General features: G+C 39.1%; 1 protein-coding gene across 1 annotated transcript in view; it reads right to left on the minus strand.

The window, feature by feature from the left end:
* Positions 1-1,729: 1,729 nt before the first annotated feature.
* RYK (receptor like tyrosine kinase) overlaps positions 1,730-23,745 on the minus strand; it is a 110,387-nt gene continuing 88,371 nt past the window's right edge. Inside the window, exons 14-15 of the mRNA XM_040232817.1 lie at positions 4,035-4,171; positions 1,730-2,533 (exon numbers count right to left, since the gene is read on the minus strand). Of these exons, the coding sequence (XP_040088751.1) occupies positions 2,422-2,533; positions 4,035-4,171 (249 nt within the window). The 3' untranslated portion in view covers positions 1,730-2,421. The remainder of the gene's footprint in view (positions 2,534-4,034; positions 4,172-23,745) is intronic.

Genomic DNA, 23,745 nt, shown 5'->3' on the forward strand with positions numbered 1-23,745 from the left:
GCTGCCCAGAGAAGCCTGACTAAAGACACTTAAAGTTACTCTCTATGATACCATCCTGTATTTTTTTCTTTTATAACACTTACCAAAATCTTGCTTATGTTCATTATCTGAGTCTTCTAACTAGAATGTGAGACCTAAAATGGGAGGGACATCAATGTCTTGTTCCCTGCATATCTTGAAGGCCAGATGTACAGTGGGCTCTCAGTAAATACAAACTGAATGAATAACCCGAACTTCCTTACTTTTAGAAAATTTTCTTACAATGGGGTTGTTATAAGAAAGGAGAGAATGTAACAGCACTCTTGGTCACTAGAGTCAGCTTATACCACATCAGCACTTTGCCAATTTGCTTCTTTCCTATAAAAATTACATTTTCTACAAAATCTATTCAGTAATATCCACAAACCACTGGAACAAGACCAGCCATGGAAATCTTATAACTGCTGTTTTTGCTGCAGTCAATGACTCCAAGTAGTTCAGCAAGAAAAACCTATCTAAGTCTTGAATCACTTCTAAAACAAATATACAAACATAAAATAAACTTATAAACAGAGATACGGTTACAGGCACTGCACATCCAAGCAAACTGAGAGCACCTCTTATTACATGCTAACTTAGGGTAGAAGTCAGTGACAGCACTTTCTTCTCTGAACTGATCCTGGGTACTGAACTGTGGTATCTAAACAACATACTATACCGAACACTTAAAAACATGCACTGAATGTTAGAAGTGATGCCAGAGCTTAACCACTCACTTCATGTGCATAATAATATACAGTACACGCTATAAATATTTGTTGACTGAATGTCTTCTAAGATTGCAGGTTGTGAACCCAAACTTCTATGACTTACACAGTTCAAAGAGCTGGCCCTTTAGGGGGCTGAGTATTTCATAAAACTGAAGAACCACTATTAAAAAGAAGCACACAGAGAGACCATGGTCTTAGCTGCTTGTAGCAGAGCACGAACCATGTGAGCTATTTCCCCAAAAGAACTGCTGATTCATAAAGCTCCTTTTAACAAGAGCAAAAGCCTTCAACTGCTACATACTCTCTCTACTCTCTCTCTCCTGAGGATGGGAGCAGAGGCAGGCACCTGCAAGGCCTAGCTATTAACATTTAAGAGGCCCATTCACCTCTGCCTTAGGTCAACTATAGCCAAGCATAAACACATATACCCTGAATTTAATGGCTCTGGAGAAAAGCTTTAGTGTTTTAATACCGTCCTGTAATAATAATCTCAACTTTTTATTAGAACCTGGTGGCTGAACTGCACTGTGTTAGGGCTTGGGAGCCTGAGTGAGACATGTATGAAATGAAACAGGGTATCCAGCTGTTGTGTGTTCAAAGACTTATCAGACACAAACAATCATTCATTATGAAGAATATTTTCAATACTGTCATAATATAAAACAAATATTTTAATTTTTCAAGTGTTTTCTTAAAAAAAAAAAAAACATTTTATACTTAAGTCAGCCTTGAAAATAAGCAAAAAATCTACCTGTTTACATTTTTTAACTCAAAACAACTCAAGCACCCATTCTGTGCATAGCACTATTCTAGGTGCAAGAAAAGGGAGTCTTAACTATAAAAACAGGATTTCACTTTCTGGAATTCTGTTATCTCCTTTCCAAAGAGTAAAAATAAATAAAATCACCATTGTTTACTGTTGACCTGCCCCCAAGCCCAGTTCTGGCTCTCAGAAATGCTAGGTTCTGCCAAATTTAAGATGTTTCAATGAACTCAGTTCCTACTTCCCCCAAAATAAGAAAGCAGAACCCGTTTTCATTAAACAAATAAAAAAAGAAACAATTTTCCATGAAGGGCCAGTTTCTATTTCTAGTAAGTATTTTTCTTTTTTCCTCTCTAGCTTTTCTTTAAGTTTTCTTCCTCCAACATTAGCTTTTCCTGTACAAGGCAAGCCAACATTTTTTTCTGTTTTTCTTTTCCTAAGAAAAAGTACTGCATCTTGAAGACAAACCATTCCCAAGACTGGTGATATTAAAACAAACAAACAAAAAACTTTAAAGGTGAATCACCTACATTGATGAAGTTAAAAAAAAAAAGCAGTTGGCACTAAGATAGCTATTCCAAATATCCATGTTTAAACAATTTAAGAAACTGTTTATTTATTTTGTAACAATGTACCCTAGCCCAAAGTTAACTATGTTTAAAAAAATTTTGGCCAAAAAATTTACACAAACATTTTCAGTTCAATCTAATAAAAGTGATATCTAGAAAATATTCCATATCATTAAGTCTGTCTTATGTAGTTCAAATTCTAAAGCATTCCTAAGGCATGGTGTTCTGGAAGACAAATGTGCTTCTGTGGCGCTGCGTGACATATGTGGTATCCAAGATTGGCTCCAAGCAGGCCCAGCAGGCACCTTCCTCCTGATGCTGTAAGACTGTGACAGCAGAGTCAGACGTAGGCCCCCAGGGCTGCATGGAACTCTGTGAGACACTGGACCAGCTGCTGGAACTTGGGCCTCTCCTCCGGATCTAAGGCCCAGCAACAAGCCATCACAGCAAATCTGCAGTGACAAAACCAGAAAATTTGCCTATTGACGATATACTGGGTTGGCCAAAAAGTTTGGGTTTTTCCACAAGGTATTACTTTTAACCTTTTGATCAATATGATACCAGCTACGTTTTCAGTCTAAATGTGGGTGTGGAGAGGAAGACATTAAAAATCAATCTCTTCACAGAGCAAAAATGAGTTATCTGGACATTACATGTGGATTTCAATTCTGAAACATGTCAAAATATACCACCAAGTAGAGATTTTATGTAACTATTTAAAACACAGTCAAAATAATAATCTGCTTTATCCTGCACAGTTGATTCTTGAAGAACACAGGGGTGAGGGGAGCTGACCCTCTGCACAAGTCAAAAATCTGCATATAACTTATAGTCAACCATTCATATCCCCAGTTCCTCCACATCCATAGACTCAACCAGCCACAGGCTGTGTGGTACTGCAACATTTATCACTGAAAAAAAAATCTACACGGAAGTGGACCTGTAGAGCTCAAACCCACACTGTACAAGGGTATGCAAGTTGTGAGAGAAAAAACTTGGAGGAAGGGGAAGCTGTAACTAAGCTTTAAGAATCCTGGATCTATAGTAAAATCTGTACAAAGCTGCCCCCTCATCACAGTATAAAAACCTCAGGGGATTCTGGAACTGAGACTTAATCACTGTGTACTGCATCACCCCTGAAGAGCCTCCTGCCCACTCTGATCCCATTATATGGGAAGACTAGTTATGTGGTAAAAGCAGGAGACAGGAGATACTTCACTCACTAGACCAGAACGTCTTCCTTATATGCATATCAATTCACACCAGGTGGCAAGGCCAGATGGCAAAGGGAAAGGCTCTATATAGAAGCAGAAGAGGGTGTCAGAGGATGAGATGGTGGGACGGCATCACCGAAGCAATGGACGTGAACTTGGGCAAACTTTGGGAGATGGTGAGGGACAAAGAGTTCTGGCATGCTGCAGTCCATGAGGTTATAAAGAGCAGGACATGACTGGGCGACTGAATAACTAACAGCACGTTCAGTGTGTTCTCACTATGCAAATGAGTATCTTGGATTAATCACTACAAATATGAGACAGAAAAGTCCTAATGTCAAATGCACTCAAGAGTGAATGAGTCTGGCTGACTTTGTGGTTTCTCTGTGTGCATGCTCACTCAGTCATGTCTGACTCTTTGTGACCCTTTGGACTGGAGCCCACCAGGCTCCTCTGTCTACGGGATTTTTCAGGCAAGAATACTGGAATGGGTTATCATTTCCTCCTCTTCTTCACTGAAGGATTGAACCCTCATCTCCTGCATTGCAGATGGATTCTTTACCGCTGAGCCATCAGGGAAGCTTACAGTTTCTCTACAGGAGTATAATTCAAGTCCAAAGAGGCATGAGGCTCAAAAGAGTAGTCTCTGTATTAGTATGGACATCTGTTCTTATTTCTTTCATCCCAAACACTGTATATGGAATCAAATCCATGTCTTTAAGCTCAGAAAGAAACTTACAGTTCATCAGGACAGTTGATTGGCTGGGCTATTCGGTAACCGTCTTTCAAGTATGCTGCCATCTCAAAAGGGTCGATGTCCACGTAGGGTGTCTGGCCCAGAGTCATAAGCTCCCACAGCGTCACTCCAAAGGCCCACTGAGAAGAAGGGTAGCAACACCATGAGGGGGTATTCAACACAGTGGTCAGAATGCTGCTACTTGAGGCCAGGTACGGATAAAAAATACCAATCAACTCTTGACATATCCAATTAGATTCTCTTGTTGAACAGAAAAGAACAGTTCAATAAATGCAATCTTTAATAAGAATATTATTAGTGTATATTCTTAGAGCCACTGGAAAGAATTATTGTTGATTACAAGCCCCACCACTCAAAATTGTTAATTATTTCTAAAATTTTCCTCATATTTAAATGTGTTACTTTAAATACCATGGCTAGCCTGCATAGTGGAGAAGTGGAAAATGTAAATCGTGTAAAATACAATGTCATGGATTTTTAATATTCAAATAATTTAGATTACCAGAAACTCAGGAAATTTCAGTATCCGGAAAGAATATCTTTCAACCTTGCTTGAGTATAAGACCAGATTTATTTAAAATCAACATGTAAACTATTGGTAGGAGCAGAAATCATAAGCAGTGGCAACAGTGCTTAGTCATGGTCCAACCGGGCTCTTCAGTTCAGCTGCGGCTTCTGCAGAGTACGGCAGGAATATGGGGAGTGGCTGGCAGGAATATGTCTACATGCAGCTGCTGCCATGAGGCAGGGAAGGACCCAGACTGGGATACCCACTCTTCTGTTACCACACATGAGCCTTGAGGTCAGGGGAGCGGAAGGTGCACAAGGAGGAAGACATCTGTGTACCATGCTATCATGTTTTGAATCCCTTCAAGTTCTAGACCTTTTTTTTCCCCCCATTTTTTCTCATTTTTCCTTCACAACAAACCTATAAGCATTATTGGTAGCCTGATATTACAGATGAGGAAACAGGCTCAAAGAAATAACTTGCCACAAAATACACTTTTTATAAGTGATGGGGCGGGGGGAAGGAAAGGAAAAAAGAAAAGAGGAAAACACAAGAACTGGTCTGTTTAAAACATTTAAGCACAATGCATTAAATTTTAAGCTATTTTTTAATAATAATAAAATCTAGAAATATTGTCTCAAGTATACAGATTTTTAAAAGATGTATTAGTGAACAATAGCTTTATTTCTTATTATAATCTAGACAAACAAGAAAACAGTAGAATGGTATCTTTTAGAGTATTTTTTAAATTGTCAAAGAATGCTATACTAAGCAAAAATATACTTGAAACATGAAGACAAAACACAGGTTTTTAAACAAAAGCTGAGAGAACATGTCACCGGCAGACCTACACTGTGAGACATATGGGAATAGTTCCTCATGTGGAAAGAAAAAACACCGATGGGAATTTGGATCTCGTCAAAGCATGAAGAATGCGGAAAACGTATGAACTAGGTATTTTTTCCTCATTTAAAAATTTCCTTAATGGACTGTTTAAAGCAAAACCCCATGTACTATGGCGTTTATAATATAAATGCAAGTTATTAGGTTGGTGCAAAAGTAACTGCGGTTTTTGCATTGTTGAAATTTACCATTTGATACTGGAATACAATTAAATAAATGTGGTTATATTATACATCATTTTAATATACATTTATTTATTTTTTTGCTAATGACTTATTACTTGCTGTTTTATATTTATTTTAGACTAGGGAAATGATGTTAGATAAAAAGCAAATTCGAGTAGTTTTCTTATTCAAGTTCAAAATGGGTTGTAAAGCGGTAGAGATAACTCGCAACATCAACACCACAATTGGCCCAGGAACTGCTAACAAATGTGCAGTGCAGTAGTGGTTCAAGAAGTTTTGCAAAGGAGACGAGGCTTGAAAATGAGAAGCGTAGTAACCGGTCATCATCAGTTGACAACTACCTGAGAAGCTGCTGAAGAACTCAACATGGGCCATTCTACCGTCATTTGGTATTTGAAGTAAACTGGAAAGGTGGAAAACTTGGTAAGTAGGTACCTCCTGCTGCTGCTAAGTCACTTCAGTCGTGTCCGACTGTGCGACCCCACTGACGGCAGCCCACCAGGCTCCTCTGTCCCTGGGATTCTCCAGGCAAGAACACTGGAGTGGGCTGCCATTTCCTTCTCCAATGCATGAAAGTGAAAAGTGAAAGTGAAGTCTCTCAGTCGTGTCCGACCCTCAGCGACCCCATGACTGCAGCCTTCCAGGCTCCTCCGTCCATGGGATTTTCCAGGCAAGAGTGAGGTGCCACTGCCTTCTCTGGCAATGGAGTTGGGTGCCACTGCCTTCTCCGAGGTACCTCATGGGCTGACCAGAAATCAAAATAATTGTCATTTTGAAGTGTCATCTTGTCTTCCTCTATGCAACAATGAACCATTTCTCGATTAGACTGTGACATGCAATATAAAGTGGATTTTATACAAGAACTAGCGACGATCAACTCGGTGGTTGGACTAAGAAGCTCCAAAGCACTTCTCAAAGCTAAACTTGTACCAAAAGGTCACAGACATTGTTTGGTGGTCTGCTGCCCATTTGATCCACTACAGCTTTCTGAATCCCAGCAAAACCATCACATCTGAGAAGCATGCTCAGCCAAATCAATGAGATGCACGAAAAACTGCAATGCCTGCTGTTGGCATTGGTCAACACAAAGGGCCCAATTCTTCTCCATGACAATGCCAGACCTCACGTCACACAATCAATGCTTCGAAAGTTGAACAAATTGGGCTACAAAGTTTTGCCTCATCTGCCATATTCACCTGACCTCTCCCCAACTGACTACCACTTCTTCAAGCATCTCTACAACTTTTTGCAGGGAAAATGCTTCCATAACCAGCAGGAGGCAGAAAATGCTTTGTTTGTTGAATCCCAAAGAATGGATTTTTATGTTACAGGAATAAACAAACTTATTTCTCACTGGCAAAAATGTGTTGATTGTAATGCTTCCTATTTTGATTAATAAAGGTATGTTTGAGTCTAGTTATAATGATTTAAAATTCATGGTCTGAAACCACAATTATGTTTGCATTAACCTAATAAAATGTATGTCCAGAACAGCATAAAGGATGGGTAGGGATGAGTGAAAACAATGTATTGTAAGCTGCTTATATTAAATATGAAGTGGCATAGTATTTGAAAGCAGGATGTGTACTTTTGTAAATCCTAGAACAGGTTTCTTAACCTCAGCACTACTGACGTTATAGAGTGACTGAATTTCTATTGCAAGAGGCTGCCGTGTGCATGGCAGATGTTTAGTTCAGCAGCATCCCTGGCCTTCAGTCACTAGATGCCCCAAGTAGTGATAACTGAAAATGCCTCCAGATACTGCCAAATGCCCAAACCCCCAGGACAGAGGGTACAAAATTGCCCCCAACTGAGGAAACCCTAAGCTAGACTGATCAAAGAAGATAAAAAGACAGAACCAAAATGAGGAATAAAAAAGGAAACATTACAGACCCTACAGACATCAAAAAATATTACAAGTAGCTCGACTTTATGCCAATAAATTCAACAATTTAGATGAAATGAACAAATTCCTTGATATACACAAATTACCAAAACAGACACCAAAAAAGAAAATATATATAGCTCAGTAAGGTTTTTTAGAGAAAGTGAATTCACAATTTAAAATGTTTCCACAAAGAAAACTCTATATCCAAACAATTTCACTGGGTGAGTTCTATTAAGCTTGAAAGAAAAGAATAATACAAGCCTATTATTTGTTTGCTAGGGATGCCATAAAAAGCACCACAAACCAGGTGACTTGAAAAATGGTATTTATCTCACAGCTCTGGAGGCTAGCAGTCCAAAATCAGGGTGTCAGCAGGGCTATCCTCCCTCTGAAGCCTGTAGGGGTGAATCCTTCCTTGCCTCTTCCTCGCATCTGGTGGTTTGCCAACAATCCTAAGTGTTCCTCAGTTTGCAGCTGTAGTACTTCAATTTCTACCTCTATTTCACATATCATTCTCCCCTTGCAGGCCAGCGTCTCTTCTTATAATGACATGAGTCATACTGGATTAAGGTTTACCTTAATTATGACTTCATTTCAACATTATATCTCTAACAATTCCAAAACGTCACATTTTGAGGTAAAGGGGTTAAGAGCCTCAATGTATCTTTTGGGGGAACACAACCAAAACCACAGCACCATCATATACAAACTCTTTCAGAAAACAGGGGAGGATGAAACACTTCTCAATTCTTTTTTAGACCAGAGTTATCCTAAATAACCAAACCAAAGAGTTAAACTTTTTGGAACTTAATATCTTTTTCATTAATTGTTACCACTAGGTAGAGCAATGGCCATCCTTGAGGTCTATGCTTTGGGAGGACGGAAGAGAGTAGGATCAGATGCAGATGGGTCTGTATTTTTAAAATCTCCACAGAGACAGACTCTACTGAAATTTCCATAAACTTACCAGTTTAAGAGTAATATTCTATTCTGCTTAAAAATGGAAAAATGATTTCAAATTAATAAAGTTAAAAGAAAGTGCCTGCTTACACGCAGGTATTTGTCTACCTTTAAACTTTATATGGCAAATAGATGGGGAATCAGTGGAAACAATGGCTGGCTTTCTTTTTCTGGGTTCCAAAATCCCTGCAGATGGTAACTGCAGCCATGAAATTAAAAAACGCTTACTCCTTGGAAGGAAAGTTATGACCAACCTAGACAGCGTATTCAAAAGCAGACACATTACTTTGCCAACAAAGGTCTGTCTATTGTCAAGGCTATGGTTTTTCCAGTGGTCATGTATGTGCGAGTTGGATTATAAAGAAAGCTGAGTGCCAAAGAATTGATGCTTTTGAACTGTGGTGTTGGGGAAGAAGCTTGAGAGTCCCTTGGACTGCAAGGAGATCCAACTAGAAGATCAAGAAGATCAGTCCTGGGTGTTCATTGGAAGGACTGATGTTGAAGCTGAAACTCCAATGCTTTGGCCACCTGATGCGAAGAGCTGGCTCATTTGAAAAGACCCTGATGCTGGGAAAGATTGAGGGCAGGGGGAGAAGGGGATGACAGAGGATGAGATGGCTGGGTGGCATCACCAACTCGATGGACATGGGTTTGAGTAGACTCCGGGAGTTGGTGATGGACAGAGAGGCCTGTGTGCTGCAGTTCATGGGGTCGCAAAGAGTTGGACATGACTGAGCGACTGAACTGAACTGAAACTTTATATAAACTCTTAATAATGACAGTAATTAGTCAATGCAATGATTAATTTTTAAAGTGGTGTCCTATTTCCACAGGGAAAGTAGTTTACCTACACAGATGGAGCAGAGCCTTTACAAGATGAGACAGATCTGTTACTCACTCGTTGGGGCAGCAGCTGTGGGGAAGGAATAATCAATCCAAACAATCTTGGAGGAAGAAACAATGAGAATTGGTAAGAACTGGATGCTGCTACTTCAGTAACCCCATCTACTGACAAAAGAAGTTCTAACAACTTCTGACTGTAAGACAGTACTGCTGGTGGTATTTGTGACCTGGAGTGTACACAGGTATCATAACAGTATAACATATATAAGCTGACTTTTAAAAAGTACATCTTTCACTTTGTTTTGTTCACATTATCACTAAGCACCATCTACGGTTCCTGTATTACAAACTGCAGCACTAATAAACACCAAAAAAGAACAATAAAGCCAAATGGAAAGTTGCAGTTTCATTTCCTTAGAAGCTAACAAAAACACAAAAAGTGATTAATTACATGTTGGCTCACCAACCCTCTTTAAAAAAAAAAAATCAAGACCAAATAGCACAAGGACGATTTGTGGAAAACTTGTTCTCTAAAGTCTTCTGATAACTGAACTATTTTAAATTTAGACAGACATTCTATAATTTCCACTTGTTTGATGTTGCTGGAAAGGAGGCAGTAAGAAGGTCAGGCTCTTTTTCCCAGAGCTTTATGTGAAATGTATTGCTATGTCCATTTAAGGAACATGTAGAGAGTAACAATGTTTCTTCTATTTCTCTTAATCCTCTTCTCCAACTTGTATTATTTTATAGCTTAATACACAAAAGATATGAAATACCTTTTTTCACTAACAACATGTGATGTTCACTAACACACTGATGTGACTTGTCAACAGGTATACAAATAAAATTCTTTTTTACTCTTTGAAGGAATGTTCACTAATGTTGGGACTATTCAGAGATTTTTGTTTTGTTACCTCAGGTATTTATAATGCAAGGCTGATCTCAACATATTATATATGATGAGAAAAAAATGTGTCCAATTCTGAATGATCTCATCTGACCACAGTAGGGCATCATCAAGTGTTCTATGGCTAAAAAATCTGTTAACACTAGAAACTTAACATCTTTTTTTCATATATGGAAATAGGTTCAGATGACCAAAGTAGAATTAATTTAATCTGGGACAAGTGCTTTCCAAGCTTGAGTAATAAGAAGAGTCACTTGGAGTGTTTGTTAAAAATACAGGTTCCCCAGCCCCATCTTAATAGTTTGGAGGCCTGGAAGTCGACATTTTTAACAGATATTTAGACCCACCTATCTTTAGACCTACCTGGGTCTAAAGATCCTGCAAATATAGTTAATAACCTTAGATGAGTTAGCAGTGATGGTCAGACAGGAAAGACAGATGACAGTTTTTATTTATTTTTACTGTAGTATGGCCAACATATAATAAACTGATTTGCTATATTCTCACACATGTATACACCTCCGAAACAAGTCCCATAATCAAGACAATAAACAAATCCATCACTTCCAAAAGATTCTTACAGCTCTAATCCTTTACCCGTTGTCCTCTCTACTACCACCCCTACTATTTCCAAATAACCATTAATCTGCTTTCTGTCATTACCAATAGTTTGCATTTTCTACTGCGTGCATGCTAAGTCGCTTTAGTAGTGTCCAACTCTTTGCAACCCTATGGACTGTAGCCTGCCACGCTCCTCTGTCCATGGGATTCTTCAGGCAAGAATACTGGAGTCGGTTGTCATGCCCTCCTCCTCCAGGTGATCTTCTTGACCCAAGGACTATAGAATTTTACATAAATGGAATTATTCTAACTGTACATCTTTCCTAGCTTCTTTCACTCAGAATAACAATTCTGAGATTCATTCATGATGTAGCATGTATCAACCTTTCATTGTTGAATAGGATAAGAATAAAGCAGTTTTTACCTGTTGATAGACATTTGGATTATTTCCTGGTTTAGCTACAAAAACAAGCTGCTACGGACATCTATGTACAAGTATTGGTAAGGACACATGCTTCCATTTACCTAGAAGCAAAATGACTAGATATGGTATGTATATGTTTAACTTTTTAAGTGAAGTGAAAGTGAAGTCGCTCAGTCGTGTCCGACTGTTTGCGACCCATGGACTGTAGCCCACCAAGCCTCTCCGTCCATGGGATTCTCTAGGCAAGAATACTGGAGTGGGTTAGTAACTGCCAAACTGCCTTCCAAAGTGAATGGACCATATTACATTCCCATCAGCAGTGTAAGAGAGCTACCATTTTTCCATATCCTTGAAAACACTTTGGTCTTCAATTCTAGCCACAGTAATGGGTATGTAATAGTATTTCATTCTGGTTTTAGCTTGCATTTTCCTAATGACTAATGATGTTAATCATATTTCATACGCTTATTTGTCATCTATGTATCTTCACTGGTGAAGCATCTGTTTAGATATTTTTCCCATTTTTTTTTTTTTTTACATTGAGTTGCTTTTTTTTCTTTCTATATTTACTTATTTGGCCCTCCACCCAGCATGTGGGATCTTAGTTCCCCAATCAGGGATTGAACCCAAAACCCCTGCACTGGAAGCACGGAATCTTAACCACTGGACTGCCAGGCAAGTCCCTTGGGTTGCTTTTTTATTACAAGTTTCTCTTGCTATCTGAAAGTAGAGCATTCCTATGAAACAGTTTATAAACTGAAATGGTATAAACTGAGGCAGTAATTACTTTAGGACCAGTTTACTAACACACACACAATATAAATCAAGATAAATCACAGATGTTCACAAAGACAGTTAAAAGCTATGGTGGCTTGATGCTGATATGCTAAGCATAGTGCCTGGGTTGGAGAAGGCAATGGCACCCCAATCCAACACTCTTGCCTGGAAAATCCCATGGACAGAGGAGCCTGGTAGGCTGTAGTCCATGGGGTCGCTAAGAGTCAGACATGACTGAGTGACTTCCCTTTCACTTTTCACTTTCATGCATTGGAGAAGGAAATGGCAACCCACTCCAGTGTTCTTGCCTGGAGAATCCCAGGGACGGGGGAGCCTGGTGGGCTGTCTATGGGGTCCACACAGAGTTGGACGTGACTGAAGCGACTTAGCAGCAGCAGCAGCAGTGCCTGGGTAAGGAGCTTGGCAAGGCCACTCTTGGTTAGGGTAGTTAGGGTGAGAGATGCCTCTATAATCGCTGCTGCAAAACACACACTTGAAAGCTATTTTGCTTTTTACCTTTTTTTGTAAAACCAAAATCCTCTTTGGATTTCTCTTGGTTTGTGAAAATCAGTATACTAACATAGGTCTTTTGTCAAAGCAAAGTCACATAAAGCGAACTTCTGAAAGCGGGGAATGCCTGTATTAAATTTCTAGAGTTCTTTATATATTCTGCAAATTTGTCCTTTACCATAGATATACGATTTGCAAACATATTCTTAGTGTGACTTGTCTTCTCATTCTCTCAAAACAATTTCAAAGAGAACAAGTTTCAAATTTTGATAAAGTCTAATTTGTTCTTTTACAGATCTTTACTTGGTGTCTTATCTAAGAAATCTTTGCGTAATGCAAAGCCCCGAAGATTTTCTTCTACTGTTCTCTTCTAGGAGTTTTATAGTTTTAGGTCATGCACTTAGATCTGTGATTTACTCTGGGGTAACTTTCGTACATGGAACAAGTTATGAATTGACGTTCATTTTTTTTTTTCCTGGTAGCTGGATATCCAGTTGCTCTAGCACTATTTACTCAAAAGATAATCCTTTCTTCGCTGACTTGCCTTAGCACTTCTGTTGCAAATTAACTGTCCGTACATATGTAGGTCAAGTTTTAGACACTCTATTCTACTCCACTGAACTACCTATCTTAGTGCCAATACCACAACTGTTCTAATTACTGTAATTTGAAATCAAACCCATAATGTCCTTTTTTCAAAGTGTTTTGTGAAGTGAAAAGTTATCTTTTCATATTAATCTTATCAACTTCTACAGAAAACATTTAAAATCTGCAAATATTTTCTTGAAAATGTGTTGAATCTATAGATCAACTTGGAGAACATCTCAATATTGGGTATTCTGGCCCCAAAACAAGGTACAGCACTCCATTTATGTAGGGTGTTAATTTCTCTCAACAATGTTTCCTAGTGTTCATCATAAAAGTCTTTCCCAATTTTTGTCATATTTCTAAGAATTTCATACATTATGCTATTTTTTTTTCAAAAAACTCTAATATCTGATTTTTGTTAGTTACAGAAATACAACTGATTTTTTAACATTGATCTTATATTTTTCTAAACTCGTTTTTCTAAACTTTTCTAAACTCATTTACTCGATTTTCTTCATAGACAATCAAGTTGTCCACAAATAAAGTTACTTTTTCTATCCAATCTTTTCTTGCCTTTCGTTTCCTTTTCTTGCCTCAGTACACCGGCTAGAACCTTGAGAACAATACTGTTGAGAGTAGGTGTCTTTGTCTTGTTACTGGTATTAGGTAAAATGAATTCAGCCTTTAAGCATTAAGTACAGTAATAGCTATAGTGTTTTGTTTTGTGTAGATGCCCTTTACCAAACTGAGGAATTTCTGTGTCTATTCCTAGACTGCTAGAAATTTTTATTAGAAATGAATTTTGGATTTTTTTCTAATACTTTTTCTGCATCTATTGAGATGATCATGTGGTTTTTCTTTTTTAGTATGTTAATATGGTATATTGCACTGCTTGATTTTTCAAACAATAAAAAAGCTTGTATTCTTGGGATAAAGTTTATGTGGTCATAATATTATTTTAAAATATATTTATGCAGTCTAAACTTTCAATTTTTACATTTGTGACCATGTTAATGATATGTAGTCTTCTTCGGTGATGTTTCAAGAATGAGAATGAGTTATTAGTGAGAATGAGTTATTAGTGTTAGTCACTCAGTTGTGTCCGACTCTTTGTGACCTCATGGACTATACAGTCCATGGAATTCTCCAGGCCAGAATACTGGAGTGGTTAGCCTTTCCCTTCTCCAGGGGATGTTCCCAACCCAGGGATCGAACCCAGGTCTCCCACAATGCAGGTGGATTCTTTACCAGCTGAGTGATAAGGGATGCCCCAGCATGAATTATTAACAGAAAGTATTCTCTCAACTTTCTGAAGGAAATTATATAGAATTTGTATTATTTCTTCCTTAAACATTTCAAGGCAGTGTCCCAGTCTAATACAGACCTCAAGTTTTCTTTTGAGGCAGGCTTTTAACTAAAAATTAAATTTTGGGGAAATTCCCTGGCAATCTAGTGGGTAGGACTTTTGAGCTTTCACTATCAAGGGCCTAGGTTCAAGACAGTGCAAGCCACATGGCGTGGCCAAAAAAAAAAACATTCAACTTTTAAATAGATATGGGGTATTCAGATTATCATCTATTAGGATCTTAAACAGCTCTGCTGGTATTCCATCACCTCTACTGGCAGTGGGGGAACTCTGTCTTAATTATTTTCCTTTAGCAGGTATTCCATATTTACAGAATTGAAGTTGATAACATGTGTTTGTGCACACACATGGGCATGTGCCTTTTGGGGCATTTATTTTAACATCACTCACACCCAGCAGTGTTAGCCTTATCCTTGGAGAGCTGCACAGCTGACTATATAAAAGGATCTCAGAGGGCCTCACACTGTCCTCTTCTACCCTCTATTTCTATGTTGAATCTTCATATTTCTCTTCGTCTCACTCTCACAGACTTCCCTTCGGAGATCCCATCTGCTCCCTCGACTACAGTTGTTTTTTATGAGTAAATGATTTATTCATTGACCTTTGTGGCCTAAGGTGTCCCTCTTAACTATTAGATACATTGCATAGATATCTACTGTGCTTTTGTACCCAGGGCCCATGTTTCTGAAAATGTCAGTATAATCTTTGCATTGTGAAGATGCAACACAATTGAGGACAACAAGTAGACTGCCTGGTTTTGGGGGAAAACATGATTGATTTGCTATGGGGCATGTTGAGTTCAAGATACTGATGGGTGGAGCATAGGTCTGGACTTCTAGAAAGGCAAAGAAGCAGGATATTATAAATTCGATATCAGCTTCATGAGAGTGGTGACTGAATAAACAGAGAGCTTATGGGTCTCAGAGGTATAAAGAAGCAAACAGAAAGAGAAGAAAGCCAAGAGAAGAACATAGGGAATGCTGACTTTTAGTTAGTGAGAAAGGAAAGACGAACAGTGAAATAAAGCAGAAAAGTAAGAAGAGAATACAGAGAATGCTGTGTCTCAGAAACCAAGGAAGGAAATAATTTCAAGGAGATTCTAGTCTCTAAACATACCTGCAATGGTCAGAAAGGATGAAGAAACCACTGGGGGCTTTTAAACAAGCAGGTTTAGTAAATCAGTAAAGATAGATACGATTGTCATGGCCCTGTGGGAGATGAGAAAGTGGAGACAATAAGTAGATTACACTTTGAAGAAGTTCAGTTATGAGGAGGAGTGGAAGGATTGTACCTTAATGAGCTGGTAAGAGCAAGATAGGTTTTACTGTGTTTTCTTTTATTGAGTTTGTTTGGGTTTTAGGCAAGGAAGCAATAGGGACAAAGAAACTAGACATATGATTACTGGAAGAGAGGTCCAAGCAATGACAGGTGAATGGGCCCAGAAGTCCAGGTAAAGGTACAGTTTGGCATAGGAGGAGGTATACCTCATCTGAGATGGAATTAGAGCAAAAGATAGGAGGGAGAAGATATGGAAAATTCTCAAAGAAGGACCTCTCACTGACCTGTGGGACAACTTCAGGTTGCTGAATATATCTGTAAGTGGGGTCCTCAAAAACATGCAGTGGAGACATGGGACAGGGGACAGTGGACAGAAAAAATGATGAAGAAATAGCTACTGAAATGTTTCCAAATTTGATTAAAATTATAAAGCAACAGATCTAAGAGCTGAACAAACCTCAAATACTATAAGCATGAAGAAATTTACCAAATATAATCAAATTGTTCAATACTTCTGATAAACAGAAAATCTTAAAAGCTGCCAGAAAAAAGAATGTTAATATACAGAGGAACCAGGATACTTTCTCACTGGAAGCCACTCAAGGAGGAAGACAGTGAAGCAGCATCTTTAAACATCTTCAACATCTACTGTATGAAAAATACCCAGCTAAAATATCTTTCAAAATATGAAGGAGAAATAAAGCCTTTTCCAGAAATAAAAAAACTGAAAGAATTTATCACAAGCAGATACGCACTACAAGAAATGGTAAAGGAAGTCCAACAGAAACCAACAATGTCAAATGGCAATATGGTTCTAACAGAGGAACAAAGAGTACCAGACATGGTAACTGCATGGGTAAATATGTACAACTTTTTTTTTTTCATTGCTTAAATCCTTTAAAAAGATCACTGAACATATTCCCATGCTCTTTTTGCAGTAATTGATAAAACAGAAAATCAGTTAAGGATATAGATTTGAAAGACAGTATCAACTATCTTTATCTAACTAACAATTATAGAACATTCCATCCAACAACAACAGAATGTGTATTTTCGGGTCCACATGGAATATTTACTACTAAGGTGAACCATATTCTTGACCATGATGAAGTCAATAAATTTAAAGGACTTAATTCATGCAAAGTAGGGTTCTGTGAACACAATGGAATTAAATTTAGAAATCAAAAACAGAAATCTAGAAAATCCTCAAATATTTAGAAACTAAATAATACATGTCATCCAAACAGCTCATGTCAAAGAAGTAATCAAAAGGAAAATTATAGAGTACTTATAACTGAATAAAAATAAACACACATTTCAAAATCTGTGGGATGCTGCATGTATACTATTAAACATCACTATTAGAAAAGAAGAAAAGTCTTAAATTAGTGACTTTCATTTTCACCTTAAGAAACTAGAACAAGAACAAATTAAACCCCAAATAAGTAGGTGAAAATAAATAATGAAGATTAGATGGAAATCAATGAAACATGAAACAGAAAAATTAGTGAAAACAATTCTTAACTGAGAATATCATTAATGATAAATCTTTTGCCAGATTAAAGGAAATAAATGTTATAAATTAACAATATAATGAATGAGAAAGGTGATATCATTAAAGGTTCTTACAGGTGTTAAGTAGTAAGAGAATATTATGAACAACTTTTTCTCAATAAGTTTAGACACTCAGATGAAATACACAAATTCTTTGGAAGATAAGAATTCTCAAAGCTCAGTCAAGAAGCAGATAATCTGAATGTTGTTCAGCTGCCAAGTCATGTCCAACTCTTCGTGACCCCATAGACTGCAGCATGCCAGGCTTCCTTATCCCTCAGCATTTCCTGGAGTTTGCCCAAGTTCATGTCCATTGCACTGGTGATGCCATCCAGCCATCTCATCCACTGTCGCCCTCTTGTCCTCCTGCCTTCAATCTTTCCCAGTATCAGGGTCTTTTCCAATGAGTCAGCTCTTTCCATCAGGTGGCCAAAGTACTGGAGCTTCAACTTCAGCATCAGTCCTTCTAATGAATATTCGGGGCTGATTTCATTTAGGATTGAATGGTTTGATCTCCCTGCAGTTCAAGGGACTTTCAAGAGTCTTCTCCCGCACCACAGTTTGAAAGCTTCAATTCTTCGGTGCTGAGCCTTCTTTATGGTCCAGCTCTCACAACTATACGTGACTACTGGAAAGACCAGAGCCTTGACTATATGGATGTTGCCAGCAAAGTGATGTCTTTGCTTTTTAACATGCTGTCTAGGTTTGTCATAGCTTTCCTGCCAAGAATCAGTCATTGTCTAATTTCATGACTGTAGTCACCATATGCGGTAGACCTGGATTTGATCCCTAGGTTGAGAAGATCCCCTGGAGAAGGAAATGGCAACCCACTCCAGTATTCTTGCCTGGAAAATCCCATGGACGGAGGAACCTGGCAGGCTACAGTCCATGGGGTTGCAAAGAGTCAGACACGACTGAACAACTGAACTTCACTTCAGTCACCATATGCAGTGAGTTTAAAGCCCAAGAAGAGGAAATCTGTTACTGCTTCTGCCTTTTCCCCCTTCTATTTGCCATCAAGTGATGGGACCGGATGCCGTGATCTTAGATTTTTAATATTGAGGTTTAAGCCAGCTCTTTCACTCTCCTCTTTCACTTTCACCAGGAGCCTCTTCAGATCCTCTTTTCTTTCTACCATTAGAATCAGAATATCTGAGGTTGTTGGTATTTCTCCTGGCAAACTTGATTCCAGCTTGTAACTCATCTAGTCTGGCATTTCTCATGATGTGCTCTGTGTACAAGTTAAATAAACAGGGTGACAATAAACAGCCTTGTACTCCTTTCTCAATCCTGAACCAGTTGTTCCATACAAGGTTCTAACTGTTGCTTCTTGTCCGGCATACAGGTTTCTCAGGAAAAAGGTAAGATGATCTGGTATTCCCATCTCTTTAATAGTTTTCTACAATTTGCTATGATCCACACAGTCAAAGGCTTTTAGCATAGTTGATGAAACAAGAGGTAGATGTTATTCAGGAATTCCCTTGCTTGCTCTATGATTCAGCCAATGTAGGCAATCTTGACACCTGGTTCCTCTGCCTTATCTAAACTCAACTTGGACATCTGGAAGTTCTCAGTTCACATAATGCTGAAGCCTAGTATGCAGCATTTTGAGCATAACCTTACTGGCATGGGAGATGAGTGAAACTGTCCAGAGGTTTAAACATTCTTTAGTACTGCCCTTCTTGGGAACTGGGATGAGGATGGACCTTTTCAGTCCTGTGGCCACTACTGGGTTTTCCAAATTTGGAAAGCCTTCCAAAGGAGGCTTTACAAATAGCTGAAGAAAGGAGAGAATTGAAAGCAAGGGAGAAAGGGTAAGGTATACACAACTAAATGAAGAGTTCCAGAGAATAGCAAGGATAGACAAGAAGGCCTTCTTCAGTGAACAATGCAAAGAAATAGAGGAAAACAACGGATCTCTTCAAGAAAATTGGAAATATCAAAGGAACATTTCATCCAAAGATGGGAAGGACAGCAAGAGTAAAGACCTCATAGAAGCAGAAGAGATCAAGAAGAGATGGGAAGAACACATAGAAGTACTGTACAAAGAAGATCAATGTGCCAGCAGATCTGGAAAACTCAGCAGTGACAACATGGAAATGCTCAGTTTTCACTACAATCCCAACGAAAGACAATGTCAAAGAATGTTCAAACTTTCACATTATAGGGCTCATTTCACAGGCTAGCAAGGTAATGCTCAAAATCACTCAAGCCAGGCTTCATCAGTATATGAACTGAGACCTTCCAGATGTACAAGCTGGATTTAGAAAAGGTAGAGGAACCAGAAATCAAATTGCCAACATCTGTCGGATCACAGAAAAAACAAGGGAATTCCAGAAAAATATCTACTTGTGTTTCAGGCTACACTAACAACTTTGTGTGGATCACAAAAAACTGTGGAAAATTCTAAACAGATGGGAATACCAGACTACCTTACCTGCCTCCTGAGAAACCTGTATGCAAGTCAAGAAGCAAAGTTAGAACCAGACATGGAACAGACTGGTTCCAAGTTGGGAAAGGAATATGTCAAGGCTATATACTGTCACCCTGCTTATTTAACTTATATGCAGAATACATCATGAGAAATGCCAGGCTAGATGAATCACAAGCTGGAATCAAGACTGCCAGGAGAAATATCAATAACCTCAGATACGTTGGACTTCCCTGGTGGCTCAGATGGTAAAGAGGAAAGAATTCACCTGCGATGTAGGAGACTTGGGTTCCATCCCTGGGTTGGGAAGGTCCCCTGGAGAAGGGAATGGCTACCAACTCCAGTATTCTAGCCTGGAGAATTCCATGGACAGAGGAGATAGGCAGGCTACAGTCCATGGGGTCACACACGACTGAGCAACTTTCACCTTCACCTTCAGATATGCAGATGACATCACCCTATTGGCAGAAAACGAAGAGGAACTAAAGAGCGTCTGGATAAGGGTGAAAGAGCAGAGTGGAAAAGCTGGCTTAAAATTCAACATTCAAAAAATGAAGATCATGGCCTCTGGTTCCATCATTTCATGGCAAATAGATGGGGAAAAAATAGAAACAGTGACAGACTTTACTTTCTTGGGCTCCAAATCACTGTGGATGGTGACTGCAGCCAAAAAATTAAAAGATGCTTGCTCCTGGGAAGAAAAAGTACAACAAACCTAAACAGCATATTTAAAAACAGAGATATCATTTTGCCAACAAAGGTGCATATAGTCAAAGCTATGGTTTTTCTAGTAGTCATGTACAGATGTGAGAGCTGGACCATAAAGAAGGCTGAGTGCCAAAGAATTGATGCTTTCAAACTGTGGTGCTGGAGACGACTCTTCAGAGTCCCTTGGATAGCAATGAGATCAAACCAGTCAATCCTAAAAAAATGTCAACCCTGAATGTACATTGGAAGGACTGATGCTGAAGCTGAAACTTCAATACTATGGCCACCTGATGCAAAGAGCGGACTCATGGGCAAAGATCTTGATGCTGGGGAAGACTGAGGGCAGAAGGAGAAGGGGCTGACAGAAAATGAGATAACTGGATGGCATCATCGACTCAATGGACACAAGTCTGAGCAAACTCTGGAAGGTAGAGGAGGACAGGGAAGCCTGGCGTGCTACCATTCACAGGTTTACAAAGAGTGGGATACAACTGGGGGACTGAGCAACAACAATAGATAAAACAAGAAGATAAGGGACAGGAAGTTCTGAAAACCACAGGGAAGGAGTCTGGATCTCTCTTTACCAGTTCTTTTAAGAGTTCACTCTGAAGATCAAAATATCATGAAGTAACATTCCTGGAAGTGGAGGCTTGAGTTAACTCAATTTTCATTGACATTAACTAAACAATTTTCACAAACTTCCAAAACTAACACTATGCTGTATTCAATGTATAGGTTTTATTAATATATACCCCTTTTTGAATATCCAATTTCTGAAGTTATAATATTCTACCAAGTTTAATTTTTCAGACATATTTTTAGCCCCTTTCCAACTAACCACAGCTGAAACATGTATCTATAGAATGTTACTTTAAAAAAGCTTTACTGGCAGCAGCATGGCAGCCATGGAGGATGAGCGGCTAGATCTCCTATGGAACCAACACGTGCTTCCAGCACTGTCTGCAGGAGGTAACTAATGGCCACAGTGAGTGTGTGACACAGGCTGGTCCTGCGGAAAGGCACTGTGGAGCCAGGCAGCACCCTCAGGGGGGCTGCACAGCCACCCACCTGGCACTGTCTCCACTCCCTGCCAGCCTGTGGTCACCCACGCTCCCATGAGCTAAGGTGCAAGGGCTGGGGTGAGCAACTGACTATTGCATTTTTTGCGCTCTCCATGCTTGAAACGTTGGACTCCTTGCATGTGGTGAACAGGGATGATATAATTGACTAGATTTACTCCCTGCAGGTCTTTCCCACAGAAGACAGATCAAATCTAAATCACTGTGGTTTCTGAGGCTCTTCATATCTGGGTATTCATTCAATCCATCAAAGAATCCTTGAACACTTTACCCCCCTCACGATAGTGGCCACACAGCAATGACCTACATTGACCTTTCATTCCTAGTTATTCTTGGAGATTGACTTAAGCCAAGTAAATAAAGATGTTTGCTTAGAAGGTTAGAGAACCCTTCAGCTAAAAGATGAAAGTTTTTGTGCATACCTGAAGACAGTTAAAATGACATGTAATTTGTATACCCAGGCTTCAAAAATATGTGAACCGAAAACTTCCAGGTGTTGAAGCTGGATTTAGAAAAGGCAGAGGAACCAGAGATCAAATTGCCAACATCTGCTGAATCATAGAAAAAGCAAGAGAGTTCCAGAAAAACATCTACATCTGCTTCACTGACTATACCAAAGCCTTCGACTGTATGGATCACCACAAACTGTGGAAAATTATTAGAGAGAAGGGAATACCAGAACACCTTACTTGCCTCCTGAGAAATCTGTATGCAGGTCAAGAAGCAACAGTTAGAACCAGACATGGAACAATGGACTGGTTCAAAATTGTGAAAGGAGAACATCAAGGCTGAATATTGTCATCCTGCTTATTTAACTTATATGCAGAGTATACCATACAAAATGCCAGGCTGGATGAACCAGAAGCTGGAATCAAGATTGCCGGAAGAAATATCAATAACCTCAGATATGCAGATGATGCCACGCTAATGGCAGAAAGTGAAGAGGAACTAAAAAGCCTCTTGATAAAAGTGAAAGAGGAGAGTGAAAAAGCTGGCTTAAAACTCAACATTCAAAAAACTAAAATCATGGTTTCTGGTCCTATCACTTCATGGCAAATAGATGGGGAAACAATGGAAACAGTGACAGACTTTATTTTCTTGGGCTCCAAAATCACTGCAGATGGTGACTGCAGCCATGAAATTAAAAGACACTTGTTCTTTGGAAGAAAAGGTATGACAAGCCTAGACAGTATATTGAAAAGCAGAGACATTTCTTTGCTGACAAAGGTCTGTATAGTCAAAGGTATGGTTTTTCCAGTAGTTATGTACAGATATGAGAGTTGGACTATAAAGAAAGCTGAGTACCAAAGCATTGATGCTTTTGGACTGTGATGTTGGAGAAGGCTCTTGCAAGTCTCTTGGACTGCAAGGAGATCAAACCAGTCAATTCTAAAAGAAATCAAACCTTAATATTCATTGGAAGAACTGAATCTGAAGCTGAAGCTCCATTACTTTGGCTACCTGATATGAAGATATCTATTATTATTATTTTTTGAGTGGGAGCAACTCAACTCTAAATTTCCATTCTGAAGGAGATCAGCCCCGGGATTTCTTTGAAGGAATGATGCTAAAGCTGAAACTCCAGTACTTTGGCCACCTCATGCGAAGAGTTGACTCATTGGAAAAGACTGTGATGCTGGGAGTGATTGGGGGCAGGAGGAGAAGGGGACAAGAGGATGAGATGGCTGGATGGCATCACTGACTCAATGGATGTAAGTCTGAGTGAACTCCGGGAGTTGGTGATGGACAGGGAGGCCTGCCATGCTGCGATTCATGGGCCCAAAGAGTGGAACACCACTGAGCGACTGAACTGAACTGAACTGAACTTTGAGGTAAACAAAAATTACATCTCATCAACTCAAGATTGACTCATAGGAGGATTTGTCAAGTGGCCAGATAATCATTTAGATGCTTTGCATGTACACTTTGGAATCTGTGGCCTGTCACTAATGGAGGAAAGTGGCATTCATAAAGTTCATTCTGGTCTGAATGTAACCACACGGACTTCTGAGAGCCTTTGAGATCTCCATCAGAGCTAGAAAACCAAGGACTGTCTAAACAGTGCTCAGAGAATGTACACATCTCCACATGACTAACTTTGACTGGGAAACTGCTCAGAGAATGTACACATCTCCACGTGACTTTGATTGGGGAACAGTGCTCAGAGAATGTACATCTCCACATGACTAACTTTGATTGGGGAACTGCTCAGAGAATGTACAC

This window comes from Oryx dammah, unplaced genomic scaffold (genome assembly GCF_014754425.2).
Source record: "Oryx dammah isolate SB20612 unplaced genomic scaffold, SCBI_Odam_1.1 HiC_scaffold_2, whole genome shotgun sequence".
NCBI classification, from domain to species: domain Eukaryota; kingdom Metazoa; phylum Chordata; class Mammalia; order Artiodactyla; family Bovidae; genus Oryx; species Oryx dammah.